This window comes from Parus major, chromosome 2, assembly GCF_001522545.3.
Source record: "Parus major isolate Abel chromosome 2, Parus_major1.1, whole genome shotgun sequence".
NCBI lineage: Eukaryota > Metazoa > Chordata > Aves > Passeriformes > Paridae > Parus > Parus major.
This window is the reverse complement of record NC_031769.1, coordinates 93,433,300-93,455,074: the sequence shown is the minus strand read 5'-3', so window position 1 is coordinate 93,455,074 and position 21,775 is coordinate 93,433,300. Positions and strand designations below refer to the sequence as shown.

General features: G+C 36.8%; 1 protein-coding gene across 1 annotated transcript in view; it reads left to right on the top strand.

The window, feature by feature from the left end:
* The window catches only part of ZNF407 (zinc finger protein 407), a 335,252-nt gene that overhangs the window by 199,516 nt on the left and 113,961 nt on the right, over nucleotides 1–21,775 (top strand). Inside the window, exons 6-7 of the mRNA XM_015618174.3 lie at nucleotides 1,818–1,901; nucleotides 10,225–10,345. Coding sequence (XP_015473660.3) covers nucleotides 1,818–1,901; nucleotides 10,225–10,345 — 205 coding nt within the window. The remainder of the gene's footprint in view (nucleotides 1–1,817; nucleotides 1,902–10,224; nucleotides 10,346–21,775) is intronic.

Genomic DNA, 21,775 nt, shown 5'->3' with positions numbered 1-21,775 from the left:
TCAATTATAGCAACAGATTGCTGGGATTGACTCCCGAAAGTGGTACTGAAATTATTTTGCACCTTAGCTGCTCTTCTGGGATACTCTCATCAAGAGACCAAAATTTTAAAAAAGTCCAAAGTCCTGTATATTTTCAGTCTGCTTTACATGACCAGATTTGGGTGCAGAAAATAACAATGCACCATTTGCTTTTTTCTGAAACAGTGAAATTCTGAAATTGTGCCCATTGCATTTCATAGTCTCACTACGTGGCAGAGGTTTATCAGCTCTTTTGTCATCCCATTTTGGTGGTAGGATTCAAGCTGCCTTGGAAAATTTGGAATTGCTTTCCTCCTGGTGTCACAGGGCCCAGGGTCTCCCTCACTGGGGCACCTGGGGTGAGGAGCTGGGGTTCCTCAAGACCTCATGGAGGTGGTGGTGGGAGAGGGCAACTGGTCCCTGCGAGGCTCTCCTGGGAGCTCCCACTCTGGAAATGGTCTCTTGCTTATGTGAGCAGTATCCAAAGTTAACTGAGGCACTGTGCCTTTACAGAAAGTCAGTGTATTCCTGTGCCTGGTTATGTGGGAATAAACAGCATGGAGGTTTCCATCCTTCTGTCTCCACAGGAGGACTTGGTAATTTGACACCAGACCTCTTAACCCAGCCGTCTTTTGTAGGAACTAAATTTCCTTCCCCACTGGGAAGAATTGGAAGGAGACGGTTAGTTTCAATGAATTCAGCATCATTGCCCCACCAGCCCCATCTCTGCTGTGTTACCATGAAAGGAGACAATTTGGCTCCAAGTGACTAATGGGATTATTTTTTAAAAAATAAAAAATAAATAAATAAAAAATAAATAAAAAATTCAGTCTTATATCAGGTTACTGAGACTATACCTGAGGTTAGTGTTACTAATTCATAATGACCTTCCATGTGGCCTTTAAGGACTGAGATTTCTGTGCATGTTAGTACATACTGAGTAAAAAATATTGCCATGAATTGATAAACTCTATTTATAGGCAACAGGGCAAAATCCTAGCTTCTGTTGGGAAAAAAAAAAAAAAGTTAAAAAGAGGGCATTTATACACTTTTAATGAGTATCAAGCTTGCCAAAATCTCTCAAATTCGTCCAGAGGTTTGGAATGAAGAGTTATCATTTGAAGACGAACAATGTGAGTTCTGCTGCAATTTCAGTAGCAATCCCCAGACCTGTTTTCTTTATGCCATGAAAACTTTAGAAACATAAACAGTGCTGAATTGCCACTGGTACTGAATAATTTGGCTTTTATTGTTGCCTGCACTCTTCCTGTGTTCAAGAAAATAATTCTATACTTATTAATAAATAGAAGGTAACTAAAGATGACTGTGACCTAGTCTGTTGAAAATTTCTCAGTACCTTTAATTTGTTAGTAAATTAAATATATTTTATTTAAGCAGAATCATATATACAGTATATTAACTTTTTTTTCCAGGCAATCTTTACTCAGCACAGAAAGGCCAGATGTATGGGAATTGTAAAAAATCAGGATATGCATAAAAACTGTTCAAGTGCATAAAGCAGCCCCATCTGGAAGACATCTAACAGAAATGAAGTTGTACAAAACCATTCCATTGATAATAAAGCTAATTTTTATGGGTCTGACAAGTATGTAATTATGTTCAGTGGTGCTTTTCAGATTTTATCACAGTCAATAAACCGCAGTGGTAATTTCATTCCCATTTGACATATTTACATGGAAACATTTGATTGGAGGAATTAGTAACCCTGAAAGCCTTGATAGATATGTTTTAATGATCTGTGACCTCCGCAGTCCCTCATCTGTTTATTGTTGCAACAGGCGAGAAGTCGTTCCTCTGTGACCTTTGTGGCTTTGCCGGCGGGACACGTCATGCCCTCACCAAGCATCGGCGGCAGCACACAGGTCAGTAAAGCTGTCTTTACTCTTCCCTGTATTTTCCCCAGCAAGGGAGTCCCTCTACACTGGGGAGTAACACAAGTCAAATAGCACGTTACAGCACAAATAGTACATTGGCTCATTGTTTGCTTTGCTTTTTCTCGTTTTTGTGAAATTGGTATGCCCAGGGTCTGCATCAAATCTGTTAGCTGGGAGTTTGAATAATTGCCTGGGGGGGAGTGGGGGGTATTTTTTGTGGGTTGGGGTTTTTTTTGGTTTTTTTCTGAAGGAAGGAGAATTCTGAAGACTGGCTTTCTTCTTTCAATGAATACTAAGTCTACAATTTTATTTTTTTTTTCCGAGGCCCAAATAGATTACCTACTGTGAATATTTTGCAAGAGACTGCTAGAATGTCCCTGGGTGAAAATTAGAGACTACATATAAATTAATCTATTTTTTTGGACTGAAGCATAGTTGAAAGCTAGTGTTGTTTCAGTTGCCCTTTCGTAATTTTAAGATAGTTTGTAATTAATAGGTGCAACTTTAAAAGTTACCACATGGCTGGCATGTAAAGCAAGATTTCTCTCCCAGAATTAGTAAAGCTTTCCTACCACATGGTTATAAAATTTTAATATCAGACAAAATTAAACTGGTTCTTAGTTTCAGAAGACCAGAAAAAGTGTAAGTATTAAACATTTATTAATACATTCTACCTTAATTGTGCTTTTTAGTAGTTCCTTGTAAGTGTTTGATTATTTGGATAGATTTTGTTCAAACAGACATAGAAGTGTTGCTGTTTAAGCCAGTGTAGTTTTTTTGTTTTACTGACTATCATGAGGATAATGTAATATCATCAGGAATTGCTGTGTGAGTTAAGTGACCATTGTCTAATGTACAGTGGAAAGAAATGGCTAACAAATGAGAAGCTGTAGTTGTTACATCATGAATTTTCCATGGATTTTGTAAAGGGATCACAGTGGGAGATTTTATTATGTCCCTGTATAAACTAATCTTCACTGAGGACATATACCATCTAAATGTGTAATTTCCTGGAGAGCAGCTACTCTCTTTCTTGAGAGCCTGAAGCCATTCTTCCCACCCTGTTTTCAGTTTATTTAAAGCAATCATATTTGGAGGAGATTCTGATGCTTTCAGAAAGGTGGGATTTTCAGTGCTGGTCAGGCAATAAACATATATTGAAACAGATAAGCTAAAATTTTATTTTTTAATGTTTTTAGAAAAATATATGTGTATTCGGGGCCAAAATTTGCTTGCAAGTCTAGTTAGTAATCCTACTTTCAGAATCTTTTTTTTTTTTTTTCTAATAACAAGGAACATAAATTTGTGGAAGAATTCTGCCACAGTCAGTTCCCATTCTCTGCATCAAGTTTGTATTTTTCAAGTGACCAATAAAAGTAATTCAGTAAATATAGTAAGTTATTTTATTATTACACTCTGAATGATAACATGAGCAATTACAACTACTGGAATAGAAGTTGCATGCTTCAGTTGTAATTAAAGTTTCCATTTTTCTGGAGCTTTGAAGAATTTTCACATGTGGGCACAAATTTAACAAATGTAGGCTGAGAAATTGACTAATTAATTAATTAATTAGCAAAAAGAAATTATTGTGATCAAGTGGATAGGAAATACCTTTTGTTTTTCATTGCCTTGCCATGTGACACATTGGGATCTTGCATATGTCTAGGACCCACAGTCAATGCAGCCACACAAATGGTAAATAGTGCTTTCAGGTTGGGGATGTAGAAGAAATGCAAATTTTTGTATTTACCCTTCTTGTCTGTACCTATTATGTGAGTGTAGATCTAGTTTCTCAGAAATGTAAGCCCTTATCATCAAATATATATATATATATTGTATCATTAGGCCACCAGCCAAGAGAAAAACTGTTTTATTTCCTGATTTATGTGCAGAATTAGGCTAAAAATATGGTGTACTCCTGGTGAAAAGCTGTCCAGGTTTTTGAAGGCATTTTTGCCCTTCTTTTGCCAATGTGGTAGAGGCTTCTTGTGCTATGATCACAGGGATTTACAGGTTATAGATCATGAAGCTTGCATCTAGCAAGCATAACTTTATATTTTATGTCAGGACTGGAGGCTCGTTATTACTTTGCTATTAACTTTATACTATATAGGACAGTATCTCAGAGGCAGAGGGATCTATCTTTTTGGCATTTATCTGCCTCTGTGGCACAAACAATCAGAGATGATTCTTTAGCAGAAAAATTATCTGTACCTTCTATTTGTTTCAAGGAGAATGACACAATCCACCTTTGCTAGCATTGTTGCACTTCCATGGGTTCCATTGTATTTTCATCCAGCGCTCAACTTTATCTCAGTCATTAGCTGCATGCACTTTTACTTTTACCTTTCTTTGTACCTTATTTTTTTTTTTCTCTGTCCCCAGTTGGCACAATTTTCCCAAAGAAGAATGCCAAAGCAAATTACAATCAGGTTTAAAAGGGATAGGTGTCAAAAATAGTCTAAATGGCTTAAATAATTCCCTACTGTAATACAAGCTGTCTAGGGGGCTGACACAGAACATCTTCCAACCCAAGATTTACTTCTATCACCTGTCAGAGGCCCACAGTGCAAGGGCAAATGAACAAATCCTCACATGTAGTTAAGGAGTCTTAACCAACTTAACAAGTCTCCTCTCGTCCCAGCGTCAAGGCCTGAGATGTCCCAACACCCCAGAGAAATGTTCAGCTGCTGGTAGAGATTTGACACAAGAGAGCACTGACTGTAGGACCAGCCACTTAGACTTTTGATACTCCTTATTCTGGTATTTCTTACTCTGTTCTTCCCTTTTTAGATGATATTCTTTCTTTGTACCTGGAAAAATGCCTTTATCTTGTGAAAGATGCATTTTCTTTGGAAGTGTTATGGGAGGCTTGAAGTATAACTTGGCATGAAGAAAGCTGGCAGAATCTAACCCTCGGTCACTCTGCAGCAAACTGTACAGACCAGTTTGGCAAATAGAATGTTATCCCCTGAAGAGATGTTTTTGGTTTTGAATGAAAATAAATACAGCAATGTTAAACTGAACAAAGAAGCCATTAGCTTTAAGACTTGAAAAACTTTAGTACTTAATATACTTGTAAACATGATGAATCTGCATAAAGATTTCCTTGATATAGGAAATATCTTTCTCAGCTGTAAAGTAGGAACAAATTATTTGACCTGTCAAGAGATTCCTGGTGTTCTCAACTGTACCAGTTGATATTTTTATTCTCTTTTAAATATATCATGTCCTTAATGATGACCTGGTCCCGTGAGAAACATACACTTGGGACAGAGAATAAGCAAAGTTGTTGGCTGATTTTGTCCTGTGAAGATGTTCCAACATTATTTTATGACCTGAGTGCACCTTCTTCCAGTCCTATTCTGCAAGAATGTATCGCTGGTATTGTGAAAGTCTTTCACTGATGATGTAAATATCTATGGCCTAAGCTTCTACTTTGTGAATTGAAGCAATGGCAGCTTAAGGAGTGGTCCAGAGTTTGGCCTGAATTTTATCACACTGAAAGGAATACTTACATCTCTGTCTGCCAAATGCTTTACAATAGGCACTTGTGGCTGCCTAGGCTGTGATAAACTGTCTTAAGAAACTTGGACTGCTCACAGTATCAGCTGGTGCTATGTGGTAAATAAGGGATAGTTTGCAGTGCTGGAGGAACAGAGATGTTCCGGTAGTTCTGGTGTCTCAACAAGGCTGGGAGGAAAAGATTTTGTGTTTTGACTCATCCTGAAGAAAGTTTTTTTGATTCGTATTTTGTTCCAGTAAGAAAATCTTCCTGAAGATAGTTTTTGCTGGATTTAGAGTAAGTTGAATTGCACAAAGAATTAAACAATTACCTGAATATTGTAACAAAAAAGGGTAAATAACCTCTAAAACAGCCACCAAATATAAACACGCGCACACACACGCATGCACATGCACACATATACACACATACACAAAGCATATAATATCAGATAATTTAGATATTTTGCCTTAAACATGATCAACAAGGAAATTGCATAAGAGAGAAAGAACAAGCAAAGGTAATTATTTTTTGCTTTAAATGAAAACATGGAAATAATAATTTAAAAATGTCTTCTCTTTATCTTCTTGCTCTTATTGTTCTGCTCACCTCCTTTGTTTGTCCCCTCTTCTACATGTTTCCTGGTAAACTTCCATTTTGTGCTGTAGTAGCTGTCTCAGTCCAGCAGTGCTGAGCAGTCACAGCCCATGTTCTCTTGCATGAAATCCCTTTTGTAATGTTGGTTAGTATTCCTGCAAATTGCAAAAAACCCCCATCCTCATCTTCTGCACATCAACAGTCTGCATTTGCTTCCCATGTGTTAGTTGTGATGGGATCTTCCCAGGGTTGTAGAAGTACATCACAGTAGTAAGGGGTTAGTGGATGAGTACACTTACTGTGCGCTTCTTGGCAGTCACCATGAACCTATGGAACTGCTTAAGGAGATCGTGTCTTTGTTCAAATATTTTCATGCATTTTTGAAGATGGTAGCTTGTATTGTACAGAGCAGTGTTTGTATGATTGCTTCTGCTCACTCATTTCAATCTTGCACTTCTCAAGACGTTTATAGGTCAGTGTAATAAAGAAAGAAAATTTAATAATATATGTGTTTTTATCCAGATGAGTGACTCACTTTGTGTTTCTATTTCTCATGTGAACTGCTCTTTGACTTTAATGTGTAGTTACATTACTCGGCATTGAATTTAATGTATAATGTAGCCTCTTCCCTTCAGCTTCCCCACCACAGCTTAAAAAAATTATAATGTTGAATACCATAGGAAATGTAGCACAGTAAGAAGACTTATTGCTCTTTTCAGCAAGAGAAGAGCTTAAATTTGAAGAGCATCTTTGTTGTTTTCCCATTTCTATATACACCAACATTTGCAGCAGATTGGCAAAATGATTATAGGAGAGCTTTGACCAGCAAAGTCACCAAAACCCTGGGTATTTAAGACTTTCTTCCTACCTAAGAAATTGTCTAGTAGCGAGAGAAAAAGAAAAAACTTCAGTTACTGATTAGCAGCAGCTTTAATAACTGCTTTTATATACTAGTGCTCCCTATGAACTGGCCCTTTTGTGATCTTCTTTTCCAATTTTTGATTTTTGGAGCTCAAATTTTCCATTTCAGGTGACTTAAACAGCAGATGCACTTCAGAAGCTGGTTGCAGTATTGTCAAAAATGCAAAGCCATTTCATTTTTAATCCTGTCGTCAGGAAATGTAGCTTTTTGAAAGTGCTTGTGTTAAAAGCAAAGTAAACCACCATAAAGCGGGTCCTTGATTTTGAAATGTGTGTCCTTCATTTTTGTTCCCCCATGGAGCTTCTTGTCCACTGAATCATTTTGGGGCACCTGTCTTTTTCATGGGACCTGTTATTGATAAAGGTAGAGCTGGTGAGACACAGACAAGTCTTCTGTAATGGAAATGGGGGAGGGGGGATATTTCATATTCTTTTACCTTTATTGGTCTTTAAATATGTAGACTTTTTCCTTACGATTATGGACACACTATTTTAAAATTATTACATATTATTGTTTAAAAATACTGTCAAAACTGATATTTTCATTTGTATAGTTTTAATTTTGTAAGAATTAGAACCTTGACTGGGGGTGAGCAAAAGTCCTCTTGGAATTTTTAGTGGCAGCCTGTATTAAAAGGATTATGTTTATTGCCTGAAATGTCTGGGGGCAAGAATGGTGGAAGGAAAACGGGAACACAAAGACTGATTAGAAGCATCCTGGCCCATAGATAGGGAAGACAAAAAATTCTTAAATCAGCATGTCTGTGGAAAACTTAAATAAATAAAAAAATAAATAAAAGTACTCCTGCAGCTAATAAACTCTTCAGGATCACCCAATCCAAAGAAATACCTAGTTGTCTTTTAGGTTTTTTTCAACTATACTAATTAACCTGGTAAATTTTCCATAAAAAATACTGTTTCTTACGTACAGCTGCTAAGAATTACAGGCTGTGCTAGGCTGTCTTTTTTCCTCCCCATTTAGCTAGCTTTTGTTGTGTGGTGCTGCTGTGATGTATTTTCTGTCAGGTGAGATTTACACATAGTCTACTTGACAGGAGCAGTTAGCCACAAGGATTTCCTAAGGAAAAACTTCCTGGAGCAGTGGGCAAAGATTATCATTTTTCTTACGGTCACGGTGGAATTTGCAAGCCCTCCTAGTTTCAACAGGCTCTTGTTCGGCTGTCAGGCCCAATGGCCCTGCCCTGGTACAGTAGCAAACCTTTAGTTGATCCATTTTCCCCTGAATGACAAACTAAAAATCTCCTTTCAGTTCAGATCTGCCTATTTTTACAAGGGAGCAAGTTGGCAAGGTTCTAGTGCATTTTAAATGAAAGCAGTTAAAATAAGTATGTATGTTATCTAAAATACCTGTGGCTTAACTACTTAGGCTTGAAAATGTTGCTATCTTCTTTAGTGCTAGATGATAAAATAAATCAGAAGAGGAAATCTTCAGTTCAAGAGCAGGTTACGTTGCTAGGGAGTCTATGGCCTCCCAGAGAGTTTAATTGAAGCAGCAGCCACTACCATGCAAGCTGCTGGGACAATCAGCTTCTCCAGAGCAGAGTGTCAGGGTCTGACAAGAAAACCCCATTTGGGGCAGCAAAGACATACTTTCTAGCAGTCTCAATTTGTCCAGCATAGAGGCTTCGGCTTTGTGTCCTGCCCCTTCACCTTTCCTTGTCCCATGAAACAATAAATGAAAAACATTGGCTGGTATTCTCTCCCGCAGCTGCTAAAAGCAATTATGCCAGCTCTTTATGGAGCTTTCAGAAGCTGCTCTGTTGTCTTTCCATCCCACATTAGGGGCTTTTCAGACCTTGAGGACCTTGAGTATCTTTTTCCCTTGGGAGGAAATCCCACAACAAGCTCCAAGAAGGAAAAATGCATATTTCTCTCTGTTCTCAGAATTCTGGCAAAATCTATTTCAAAATCTTCAGTGTCTCATGCTGTGAACAGACTTGAAAAATTCGTTTTAGAGGCACGGCCATTTGGGAATGGCCTTTTGCTACTGATTGCAAAAGGCCACTCTTACTGATAGTCATATGCTGGTGGTGTGTCTTCTGTCAGTCTGAAAAACTTCAAATTGTGCCTGCTAATAGGCTTAGGGTTCAATTTTGAAACTGCCTGTCCTAGACCTCTGAACAGTCTACAAGGTACATGTCTGTCCCTAACAACTTTATCCAGACTTCTTAAGTCAGGGATGTTGATTCCTTATGCAGTTTTTAGATAAATACTTCTGAAGGCTTGTGCACTGGAGCGTACACTGAAGTTAGGAGCTGGCTGTTGTCTTCTCCATTCAAAAGGAAACCTGTTTCCTCTCTAAATGATAACTATAGCTGCCTATAAGCCCCACAGAATATTTCTGTGGCGAAAATTGGAAAATGTGGAAAAAGTTGGAAAAATGGAATGCAGGTGTCTTAGCTAGTTATCACAGTGTGTATCTGTCATGAGGTTTTATATCAGTATCTTCTGAGGTAGACACTGGAAGGAAGAATATTCTTTTCACATTACAACTTAGACAATAAAGATTTTTACCCTTCTTCACTTAGTAGTCCTCTAGAAATTTTCAGTGCAGCTGCACATTCAGCAGAGATTGAATTTTAGTCTTCTGAAAATATTGTCCTTGTCTAGGTTTGGTGGTTGGTTTTTGTTTGTTTGTTTTATTTTCATTAACCTTTCAAGTCCTTCTACTGATAATTGGCCTACTGTTCAGAAAATATTAACAAGGGCAGAAGACTAGCAGGCAAGATAGGTGGAATGGAGCACAGAGTTCTGGTTCATATTCTCAGTCCCGGTTTATTTATGTTATTTAAAGGATAACATTAAAAATTGAGGTCGGAGATGAAAACAAAGACACTTTTCACCTGGAGATGTTCTGAGCAGGTGCTGACTACAAGCATCAGTGTGATTTTTCACGTTCTGCCTCCCCCAATGTTGCTTTCAGGACTGTTCCTCACCCAGCTTGAAGAGGTGTAGTGTGTGAGGAACGCCTGTCACCTGGTTATGGTATTTTCATGGAATAAGACGCAGTAACAAGGTTATTCTGTTTCAGTTTTTTCTCCTCCTTTTTGCTGCTGTGTAATTCCACATGAGAAGTCAGTTGGATACTGATGTGTTTCTGTCATATTTTGAAATTAATGCATTGTATTTGGAAATTTATGTTGTATTTGTGTTTACTATATATATACATGGGCTAAAAGCTGTCTCAAGGGATATGCCAGAAATTTGGGCTTCTTTTCCTTTTCTGTAGATGAAAACTGATAATCTTCTCTTGTCACCTTCTAGGAGAGAAACCATTCAAATGTGATGAGTGTAACTTTGCTTCCACAACACAATCGCATCTGACACGACATAAGCGTGTCCATACTGGAGAAAAGCCTTACAGATGTCCCTGGTGTGACTACAGGTAATGAGTCATTAACTAAAGCATGATGAGAGAAGGGTTAAGGTGATCAGATGAGGTTCATTTGAAGTCACCAATAAAAATATACTGCCATTAAAACACCATCAGGGCAGTGGTAATTGCATATTAAATTAGGAGCTAAATTTAAAAACTTAGTCTTCAGTATTTAGGTATTACTTTATAAAGAAAAACAAATGATGGGAAGCCTTTTAGTGGTAACACTACAGTGCTAATGTTGAGTGTTTGTTTCACAGCTGCTTCAGTGTCTGTTGGAATTCTCTGTGGTGAGGCTGCTTATCTGCATTGCCTTTTCAAATCAGCTGCGGTTTTGAATTTTTTCTTGGTTGAGTTGCAACCATTTCACCAAGAAAGGAAAAGTTCTCTAAAAGGCTTACCAGCCTAAATACTCACCAGACACTTATTAGAACTGGAAGCAACTCAAGCTAGTTACAGCTCTTCAGAGTCTTGTTGTTCTGTTCCAGTTTTCCTTCTCCTTCTTAACCAGGGTGTTTGGATGAGAGTTGGCCATAGGTTTGGTTGCACGGCAAAGCCTCCCTTATTACACCATTAAAACCCATCCCCATGTTAGGGCAGCAGATTAAATTTAGAAGAATCACATGATTGAACAGTGAAGATTACTTCTGGTGCTTATTGCCTGTGTTTTTGGTTCACTATAGACTACTTATTAAATTATCTCATTGCTTCTTAAGTGAATCTTTACTTTTAAATACACTTCTGCATTTTTGAATACTTTTAATACCTTGCAGTGAGGTGGCCGGTCCATGTGTACTATAAAGGAAACCATAGACTATTTTATGAGCCATTTGCAAGAGTTGGTGTTCAAAAAGTTTTTAAAAATTTGCATTATATTTGATAAATGGCATATGATTAGATGTATGGGTTGTGATGCATGCACATAAGAGGGGAAAATTAAACATTTGATTAAACCACTATAGCATTTCTTATTTTCTTTGCATGCTGAACATGCAGCTGTATGTTCATTAAAATTTTAATGTAGTTCCCTAAAGCAAGACTATATAATGAAGCCTATCTGCTCTCATAATACCTGTTTTCATGCTATTTATAGCCTACTTTACAGAAAACTCTTGTACGGAAAGCCTCTGCAGTTGTCACACATTTCCTGTGCAAAACTTCTTGTTGTTTTGTTTTGTTTGTGTGGGGCAGACGTTCTGTGAACTCTTTGCTACTGAGCACCCATTAAATCATACTCTGGAACTGCAGAGAACTGAATTTGATAACCTTGTGGGGAGGGCTATTTTTCTATGCTGCTACCTTTAGAGTGCCCCTGCTTTCTTTATATTTTTCATTAAAAGTAGAAGTGGTTTTTCAGCTTCAGTAAGTCATCTAAGAATTAAAGATGGTTTTCATTTGTCAAAGGAGTTGCACTAAAAGGTCTGTGTTGGGTGAAGTGATAGCATAAAAGCATTAGTGTGACATGATGTGCTGCATTGAAGGTAAAAGAAGTGCTGTCTTTAATGCCGTGTGTTTGAGGACACTTCATCTTGTGGCCATTCACTTTTACTGAATCATGCCAACTGGCAGGAATGGTTTTATTACAGAGCTGTGTAATGAGAGGTGGGTTATAGTGGGTTTGAGCTCCTTGGCTTGAAGACCCAAGAGACTGGAGCACTGTAGATGTGAATCAGTCTGGGATTTGTCACACATACCCAATGAGTGGGTGCACTTCCCTCACTCAGGATACAAAATGCGTAACCCAGTGCTCTGTTGAGTGAAAGACAGGAGATCATTTTACTTTGGATAAGGAGTTTTCTGTATGGGATATAAATTCTAAGAAATAGCAAGTTTTTTATGAGTATCTTATTATGCTGGAGATTATTAGAGAAGATGCAAGCATAATTATTTTATCAGGATTAACAAGAAATATCTGGGCATGGCCTTCTTTTATATTATTGAAAAATAAATGTTTCATGACAATAGAATGTTAGTTTCCATCCTTCACAGGCCAATTTTGACCTAACATTTGGAGCCTGATCTCTACAGATACCAGCTGATGAAGCTTTGATTCTGCAGGAAATGTGTTCCAAATTCAGCTGAAAAACATCTGGTAGGGACGCAGGAACCAGAACTATGCTGCTGCTGCTGCTACAAGCTCATAGAGGCAGTGAGCCACTCTGTGTAGCTGCAGAGGAGCCCGTAGAGAGGCTGCTGTATTTATTAGCTCAGCAGTCCTGCTTGTGCCTGCCAGTTTCCACAGGCCTGGGATATTAGCCAGCCTTGTTGGCAAGTATATATTTTGCTCTCTATCCACCTCTTTCTTCATTTTAAACTACAGTTTTAAGGGAATCACATGGTGCTTCCTTGTCAAGTCACCCAGTATTTCTCTTCTAAAGGAAAGTTATTAGCAACCCTGTAAATAATATTGTTTGCACCAGTTCAGCAGATGGTATGTAGTCTTGCAAGTGTCATCTACAGAAAATGTTAAAATGAAGATTTCAAAATCTGCTGATCTATTGCTAAAATTCACCCCCATGTTTTGTGGTTGAGGTCTCATTGTGATGCTGTGAGCTCGGCCCTTGCACTGTAAGTTCATCCAGACTATTTCATGTGTTGCTGTTTAGTGTTGCTTGGCAACTGCAGACTCTTTAATGAGCCTTGTACTTTCAGCGAGGTGAATATTCCTCTTTTTGTATTGGGGTATGGAGGAAACCATTGTTAGTGCTAATATTAAGTTTCTTTTCATTGATAACTGATCTCTGTTCTATAAAGTAGTTTGAGACACTTGAATTAAAACAGTGGCTAAGTACAATATATTTAAACTATTCCCATTCAGCTCATTGGTGCTGAGAGTACTCTCAGAGATTCTTGACCTCAAGCTTTTCAATTCCTCAGCCTGAAATTGTGAATAATCATCCTGCAAAAATTCTTGCCAGTCTAGTGAGTGAAAGGATAGATAACCCTGGCTAGAAGTACAGAAAAAGGGCTATTAGAAGAAACTAATCTGAATTTAGGAACTGTTATAAACTTTATAAACTGAAGTGAAATCGGCTGTAAGGTACTATGGGGAAAAGAGTGATTTTGCCTGCATAGAACAGAAAAGGCAATTTATTCCCTATATAACACACAGCATGAGACATTCTTTTCTTAACTAGAAAGACATGAATGGATGTGTTTTTCTGAAGGGAGTAGTAAACTAACTTAGCATTTTTAGCTCACAAATTATAAATTCTCTATAATATGCGTATGCTTATAGTTGTACTTCAGTATTCTTGGGAAAAATGTTCCATATCTAGTTTTTTGTACTGTGACCACTTGACTTTCTTTTTTTGTCTAAATCTTTTGTATCTTGATGAAAAAGAAATGAACATCTGCTTTTCGACACAGTAGTATATGACTTCCAGAAACAATTATAATTTGAAATTATGTTTTCAGTCTATTTTTTAAAATCCTTTAGAAGGAAGAAAAATATAATATTCATAAACATGAAAATGTACTTTTATGTTTGGTTATATGTTTTTCACATTTGTGTTTTCAATTTAGGTTTTTCCTATCTAGATAAGAATATTCACGATTTTCCTTTGCATTTACTTTTTCAAATCACATGGCATGTCTCTCCATTCTTAAGTCAATGTGCTTTGTCATACAAAAATATTCATTCACCCTTAATTAATGTTTAACTTAATTTTATAATACAGAATTGGTCTCACAGGGCCCTGCACCACCATTACTTATGCAATGCTTATTTTATATTTCTCAGTCGTTTAAAAAAGATGTGTTATGTGGCTGAACTTTTCAGATGACACCATCCTGGAGTTACACTGACAACAATACTGTTTGCATTTGATAATAGGCACAGTAAGGACTGAAGAGCTGTATAACATCCTGAAAATGAGCAGCGCCTGTGACACAGGTTTCAAAATCTGTTGGTTGTATGGGCTGTGGACAGTCTTTCTAAACCTGTAGTATAGCTAGGTACCTGAATTTAACCTGATGGCAGAAGGGAAAAGTTCTCCTATGTCTGATGATATTAATAAAAGATGCAGATATACAGCATTTTCAGAACTAAACTGGTTTTGTGCATGTGTCTAAAATAGGGAAAGCTCATTTATTCATATTTAAGATTTTAAATTTAACTCTCATTTGTTCTGACTTTCTGTATAACTGTCACAGCTTCTCAGGCAATTTATGTTCATGGTATGTGTGAGGGGGGTTTTTCAGTGAAATGGATCTGAGTTACATGAAGGTGGGCATGCAAAAGGCAGAACCTTGTTCTCACATGATCAAATTTGTTAGATTACAGTGCTCGGGAGAAGCACTGACATAGTTTCATGATGCAGAAAGAGTATTGCTTCAACTTTGACCACAAGAGTGTGGGACTGCTATTATGTTAATGTGCTTCAGGCCATCCCTCTGCTGTGATTAAAGAAAAGAATTTTAAGTTCTCTGGGATTCCACTGTATGGTTCATTTTGCACAGAGTACCTGTGGTGGTGAGGTAGTGGAGGGCAATATGCAGGGGTGTTCCTTAGCCATAGATAAGAATGTGTGGAAGTTGTGTAAAACAAACAGCCAAGCCAGCAAAACAGCATACATTCCTTTCTATAAAGTATATGACTTGTGAAGGATGTCTTACAAAACTGAGAAAAAATAGCATACATTTTTAATATAATTATGTAAGCTAAAATAAATATTTTACATTTATTATGCATAATAAAATAATTAGACAACATTCTGTAAGGGATTATGGCATCTGAAATTCCAACTGCAGACGGATTCATTGCATATTTTCAGTGGCAGCAGCATGACTTAGAGGGAGTTACTCCACAGGGGCTACTTTTCTTTTTTTGGACAGCATCCCTAGGGAGTTCTTATTTCTGTCTGACTTATAGTTCGTATCTGTTCATAGGTTGTAAAGACCAGTTTATAATACACTCCAGGATTTGCACCTAAGTCATAAGAATGTGAAAAGTGTGTGTTTTCTCTCTGTTTATTTTCGCAAATTCAATAACTTTAGGTACAATTGCATCAGCTGTGCACTATTCCCTTGTTACATCAAGAGAAGTAGATACATTTACATACATTAGAGATTACATAACAATACATGCTAATTCATAGCAAAACTGAAAGGCTGTTAAGGCAAATTCTACATAAAATGATAAAAACAGTTTATTTATCATTAAAACATTAATATCAATATGCTCTTTGTTACCAGTGAAATTTAATACACCTGTATAGGAAATAAATGGGTTACACAACTTTATAGGCTGATGAGAATTCCAGGTGGCAAACAGCACTGCACTGTGGGAAAACACACACACATACACACACACATATATATATATCACAAAAGCAGAATTGGAAAAAAAATGGTGGATATGCTTTTTTACAAATACAAAGTTTTTAGTAAAAATAATGCATGTATGTAATAGAGCAAACAGGGCCTTCAGGAAGTACTTCAGCTTCTGTTGTGTTCAGCAGCAGGAGTTGAGGATATCCAGTGCCTTGTGCTAACAGACTTATAAACAAATGAAGATAGAAGTTTAGACAGACATTCTGTCAGTGCACGGGCACAGTTCCCAGATGAAAACTCAGACTATTATTCCCCCCTTAGTTTGTAATAAACTTTCAGATAAAATATTTTAAAATATTTGTATTAGTCTGGAATAAAATATACTGCAGCATTTACGTCCTTGAGGAAAAATAATCTGAAATAGGATTCAGATATAGTTGCAAAAACACTTTAATTATTCTAACGAATATATGGCATACAAAACAATGGTCACCATTATTTCCTTTTGTAATGTTTCTATGGCTTAATAAAACCTCTTATATTCACCTAACTTATAGCATGTAGTTTATGTAGTAAACTCAGAATAAAAATAGTTGTAGTAGCGCACAATGCAGATCAGCTATCAGGATGTAATTCCTAACATTCTGAAATGGAGAGCACACAAGTAATGATGTGACCCTTGCTTGGACATGTCTGCACTGTCTGCACTGACTGAGAAATTGTCTCTCTGCAGTTTTGGACAGTCGTTGGTGGCAGTGTATAGAAGAATTTAGGCTCCCTCTCTCAAAGTTGTCCCTGTCCAGTGTCACTGCCTGGAGTGCTTAGGAGAATGTGTGTACCAGGAAACAGGATTGTTTCTTAGGAAAAGATGTGTGTACGAGCACACACGTGTGCATTGGCATGTGTAGACTTGGTGGCTGTGGTCCACAGTGAAGTTGCCATATTAAGAGGCCTTGGCACAGCATGAAATATTGTAATAATTTTGTGAGGTCCTTCACATTCTGTATTTGTAATTAAGAGCATAGTAAATGCACTCTACTTGGTAGAAGGGTAGTATGGACTTTTACTAATTTTAATGTTTAATACTTTTTAAGGAAATTCAACAATAATTCCATGAGTCTTGGTATTTTATTTATTTTATTTTATTTTATTTTATTTTATTTTATTTTATTTTATTTTATTTTATTTTATTTTATTTTATTTTATTTTATCTTATTTTATTTTTTTTTAATTTTTTTATTTTTTTTGTTCTTAGGGGTTGGTTTTTTTCCCTGTTGCCACTCTAAGAAGGAGGAATTTAAAATTGCCTTTTTAATTCAATGGGTTTGCTGTGATTCTCATGCTAACACTGAACTTGGGACTTTAAGGATCTGCCCAAGTGGTGATGTAATTGCAAACACTGGTAATACTATTCTAGTCTCATTCTGGATTGAGCCCTTTGAAGAACAACTTTTAAGGGATCTATTTAAGCCTAAATGCTGTGTTAAATTACTCAAAGGAGACTGCTGAGTTTAATGTTATGGAGACTTGAAGCCATTTTGATATCAATGTAAAAATTAACATCTGGTTTTAGCATCTCTCTGTTACAGCCTGTTGTGATTGTAGGCCAGCACTTTGTAATTTGTTCACACTTCGATTTAAGTTCTGAAAAAACATTGTCAGTCTCCTGATTTGTTTCAGTAAGCACTGTCTTTCTCTTCCTGTTCAATTTGGGCTTTGTCCCTAACTGTTTCTTAGGCAGCCCCTCCCCTGCTGAACTGATGCTGTTTTTTCTGAATCAGCATCCAAGACACTTAACCCAAAACCTTGAAGTATTTGGTGTCTAGGAAATATGAATAAGGCCACTTCATGCAGTAGACAGATTCATGTTATTAATGTATTCTTTTATCACATTTTATCTTCTCTCTGTCCTCACACTTCTTTTTTGGAATCATATGTAATCATCACTGTCCTATCTATTCCTCTTTCTTAAAGAGCATAAATGCGTTATCATAAATACATGTATATTTATATCTAATATATACTTAATTCATGTTTATCAATCTGAAACACCAGCATATATTTCAAAATAAAATAATCTTAAGTATGTTGCATTTTGATAGTAAATAAAATTTTAGTACTAACCTCAAGATGAACAGCAATGCTATGGTCTTAATATAGCTTGTAGTACCAAAAAGACTTGTAATTTCTTGTTCTTACAGTGTTTCTGATAAAAAAGTACAGTGAAGATCTTTTATGTCTACAAATAAACCTCCATTTCTTAGAATGGTTTGATCTAAAAATAATCATTGGCATCATAGCTTAATTAATGTGAGCCTTTTGTGTAAAGCATATTTTTAAAAAAACTAAAACAACTGTATATGTTTTTTTTGCTCTTGCCTGTTAGCAGAGAATAAAAGAATTAATTTGTTTGTTTCTTTTGCCATTCCTTATTCTGCAATCCAGTGATTATAAAAGAGCCAAAGCTATCTTTGGGGGTGATGAAATCTACAAGGAATAATAATAATAATAATAATAATAATAATAATAATAATAATAATAATAATAATAATAATAATAATAGTATTGCTGCTACCTACCATCTAACTGTGTGGCAGGTAGCTAGCAATCTGAAAATGCTTTGGAAGCATTCCAGGTCATCAAGATGAAATTGATAGACACGAGCCTGTCATGTTGTGTGGGGTATATTCTCCAGACTATATGACTACTACCCTGTAAAACAAGTTCCTGTGTTAATGCTATCTTTGTGACAACTTTCCCTCTTCCTTCTTCACATGTGACGTACAAAATAGATTAAAATATGGGGAAGTGACAGAAAGCAAATTCTGTTCTGAAGTTCCAGAAAGAGGTATACTACAGTGCAAGGGGAAGAAAGGGAAAGGTTTTTTCTGTTTAAAGTCGGATGAAAATAAGATAAAAAAAAGAATTACTGAATAGCAAATGAAAGAAGGAAAGAAAAGAGCTTTTGTGTTTGAGAAAATCTTGCTACTTAGATACCTTTAGTGCATTAGAAATGGTGAGCAATTTTCCAGATAAATTTGGCATTGTTAGAAATTCCTGATTTATTAAAGCTAAATAAAATTCCTTGCACATTCCAGCAGAGTTGCCTTTGTCCCTGTACCAGCTTCTGTCCAAATTCTCCTGGAATGGTACGTTGGGGCATTTTGGGAACTGAGGTACTAAAGCCTCTGTCACCACCACTGGGTTCCCTACCTCTGGAGTGGAAGCGTGGGCTCGACGCACCAGGCTGGCACCTCTGCAGTGTGGCTGGAGGGTGTTTGCCAGGCACCACAATATGCTATGGTGGAACTGAGGCTCTGGAGCAGCATTAGCACCTGGGGTTTGGAAGTCTGGTGCTCCTGGCCACCCTCTTCCCAGTCTCGTGGGGAACCCCTATGGGCTGAAAGCTCATCTCTGAGAACCTCATCTTCCTGCTTTGGAGAGAGAGGCGTTAGAGATTTGGGAGCTCTGAGTTCCAAAGATGTTGCTTTGAACCTGTGAGTTCAAAGTTGCTGCTTAGTTTTGGCCAGTAACAGGAAGAGCTTGTCTCAAGGTTTGCATTGTTGCCTTTACTCCTTCCTGAGCAGCTGGGAGAAAGTGGTGCATTGTCCATCAGAAAATGTGGCATAAGGAAGACAGACCACTTGGTATACAACAGCTCACCTTCCCTAAAACAATTTTGCAGTCTCTGTTGTATGGTACTCTACTTTCTTCTCCGAAGTCATGGATCAGGGATCCCTATTTCCCTTGAGGCTTTACTTATAGAAAGACAATCTGGAGAGGAGCCTCTTGGCCTGTTGTAACTTATTAAGTTGTTTATTATAGCTATTTATTATAGCTGGTTGGGATGATCTTTGTGGTTTTGCTAGGTCTGTTTAGGTCTGAATAACAGCCATAGATATAGCTGAGACTTCTTAGGGAATAACCAGCATATAAAGCACTCAGTTTTGTCACTACAAGTGATGGAGTGCTGCTCTGGTGTTATCTTTCTGTATATTTTAATGTATTTTAAAATGTGTTCTTTTAATAATAGAAAAGGAATTAATGGAAGAAAATATATATGAACAAAAAGTTATTCTGCATTCTTGGATTCATTGAGTCAAAGCTACTTTTTACTTTGTGTCTTCAGTGAAAAGATGAAGTCAGTACAGCACTCCTCATCATCTCCTCAGCAAGTTAAATATGCTGAGGCTTAGTGTGCATAATGCAATGGAACAAGGTAATGCAACAGTATTCTCCTTTCTCCCATCCCCATGGGCCAGGGGATTGGAGTGAACACATTCCTTGATGTTTTCCCACCTCCTTCTGTAAGTGCACAGGTTTTTTTCCCTAGTTTTTTTTCCCTTTCACTTAAGCAAACTGACCAGCTCTCTGTGGTTCCTTGAATAGAGGTCCATACCCATATATCCACATTTTTAGATAATGCTTTGAAGTGATACTTCTAGAGTTCTTCAGCATTGCTATCTTTTTATATTTTCAATAATGTTACCATTCAAAGCACACACAACTAGAAACTCTGCATTTCATAATAATCTAAAATTATTTGTGTTATAATCCTGTAAACACATCTAGTGCTTCTGCTGATATCATAAACTGCCTGAACATCATCCTGTGGTTCATTGTGATATTGCTAATACCCCTTAAAATATAGTATTTATTGGTTTATGTTTGTAACTTCCGTGCATGGTCTTTCAATACCCATTCAAGATGATTATGGATTCTCTCTAAGAACTGTAGCATGGAACATCATTTATTCTGCTGCAAACCTCATGTAGAATGCCTTCCCTTACTGAGCTTCTTCAAAACATTCCTGTTGAAATTTTGCATGCATAATCTACAGGGCAAACAATATTTAGAACCGTTTTGAAGTTGTAGAAGGTATTGTAACTATTAAAATAAATTCCTAAGTTCTGACGATGTAGAAAAATATGGTATTTCAGACATCTTTCTGTTAACAAACTCTTCTTAGAGAACCATTTCCATTAGCAACTTTTGGAGATCTCTTATATGTGTATTTTAACATAAAAAATTAAATAATTTGGTTTTGTTTCAAGAAAAAAGATGTATCTTTAATTCAGAAAGGCAGTTTTTTAAAATCAGTTGACAAGGATTGTTTTTTAGCCTTCTTTCCCTAACTTATTGTGAGACTTGCACCAGCCCATCCATACATCTTTCACCCTTTTCTTTAATAACTTCTTAAGCTGTTGGCCAGTTTTGGTGAAAACTGATACCCTGTAGTAGCTGCTGAGATAAATTAAGTTTATATTTCCTGAAAGAGGTGGATGAGGAGAAGAGTGAAAAAAATCCCAGAGAACCAGTCAGGCAAAATTCAGCTGTCATGCATTCTACTCTCTTACAATCCAGCCTCACCACCCAGAATAGCTGTTTTTCCTTGGATGGGGATATCCTGAAGGAACATGTTGGGGAGCTGTTGTTGCGGCATTGGTGCATTGGGAGATTGAGTGAACGGAGCCTGAATGCATAGCAAATCATGCTTCAGTTGGTAAAATACTCATGTGTCAAAGTACTGAGTCCCAAATAAACCTTTTGTGGCACATTGTCAGGATAGGTCCTTTTTAAAGCTAAAATTTAAAAGGTATTTTTCAAAGGATAAGGAGGAGACCCCAAAATCTATGGTTTTCTTCAGAAAAAAAGATAATTTGGAGAAGATTTATACCCAAGCGTTTGAGACCAGTGACATTTCTTAGTGAACAGGAAGAAACTTCTCTCACTGTGGAGAGATTATTCCACTAGTGCTTTTTTGGCACGTTTTCCGTTTTCTGTAAGTCATTTACTGATGAACTGACATATTCATAGATCTATATAGATGTATTTACTTAAGAAAAGAAGCAAAGTTTGAAAAAATAGTACTTTTTTTTACATGTTATTAGTGATACTGAGCATCCACGAATTCTCATCTCACACGGGGTCCAGTGAATCTTTGCCTATTTGAAATTCAGCCTCTTCGTTTACATGACTAAATGTGACTTTCATCACATTTTAATTTGAATTTTAATTACTAGTCTTTAAGATTTTGATCAGCACTAATAAATTATAGCACAGTCATATGGTATTTAGCTGATTGATTTTTGCATGCTGAAATATAGTCATTTTGAAGAGCAGTAAAACTTTCAAGTAGAAGAAATGTTTCAAAGATAAAGGAAT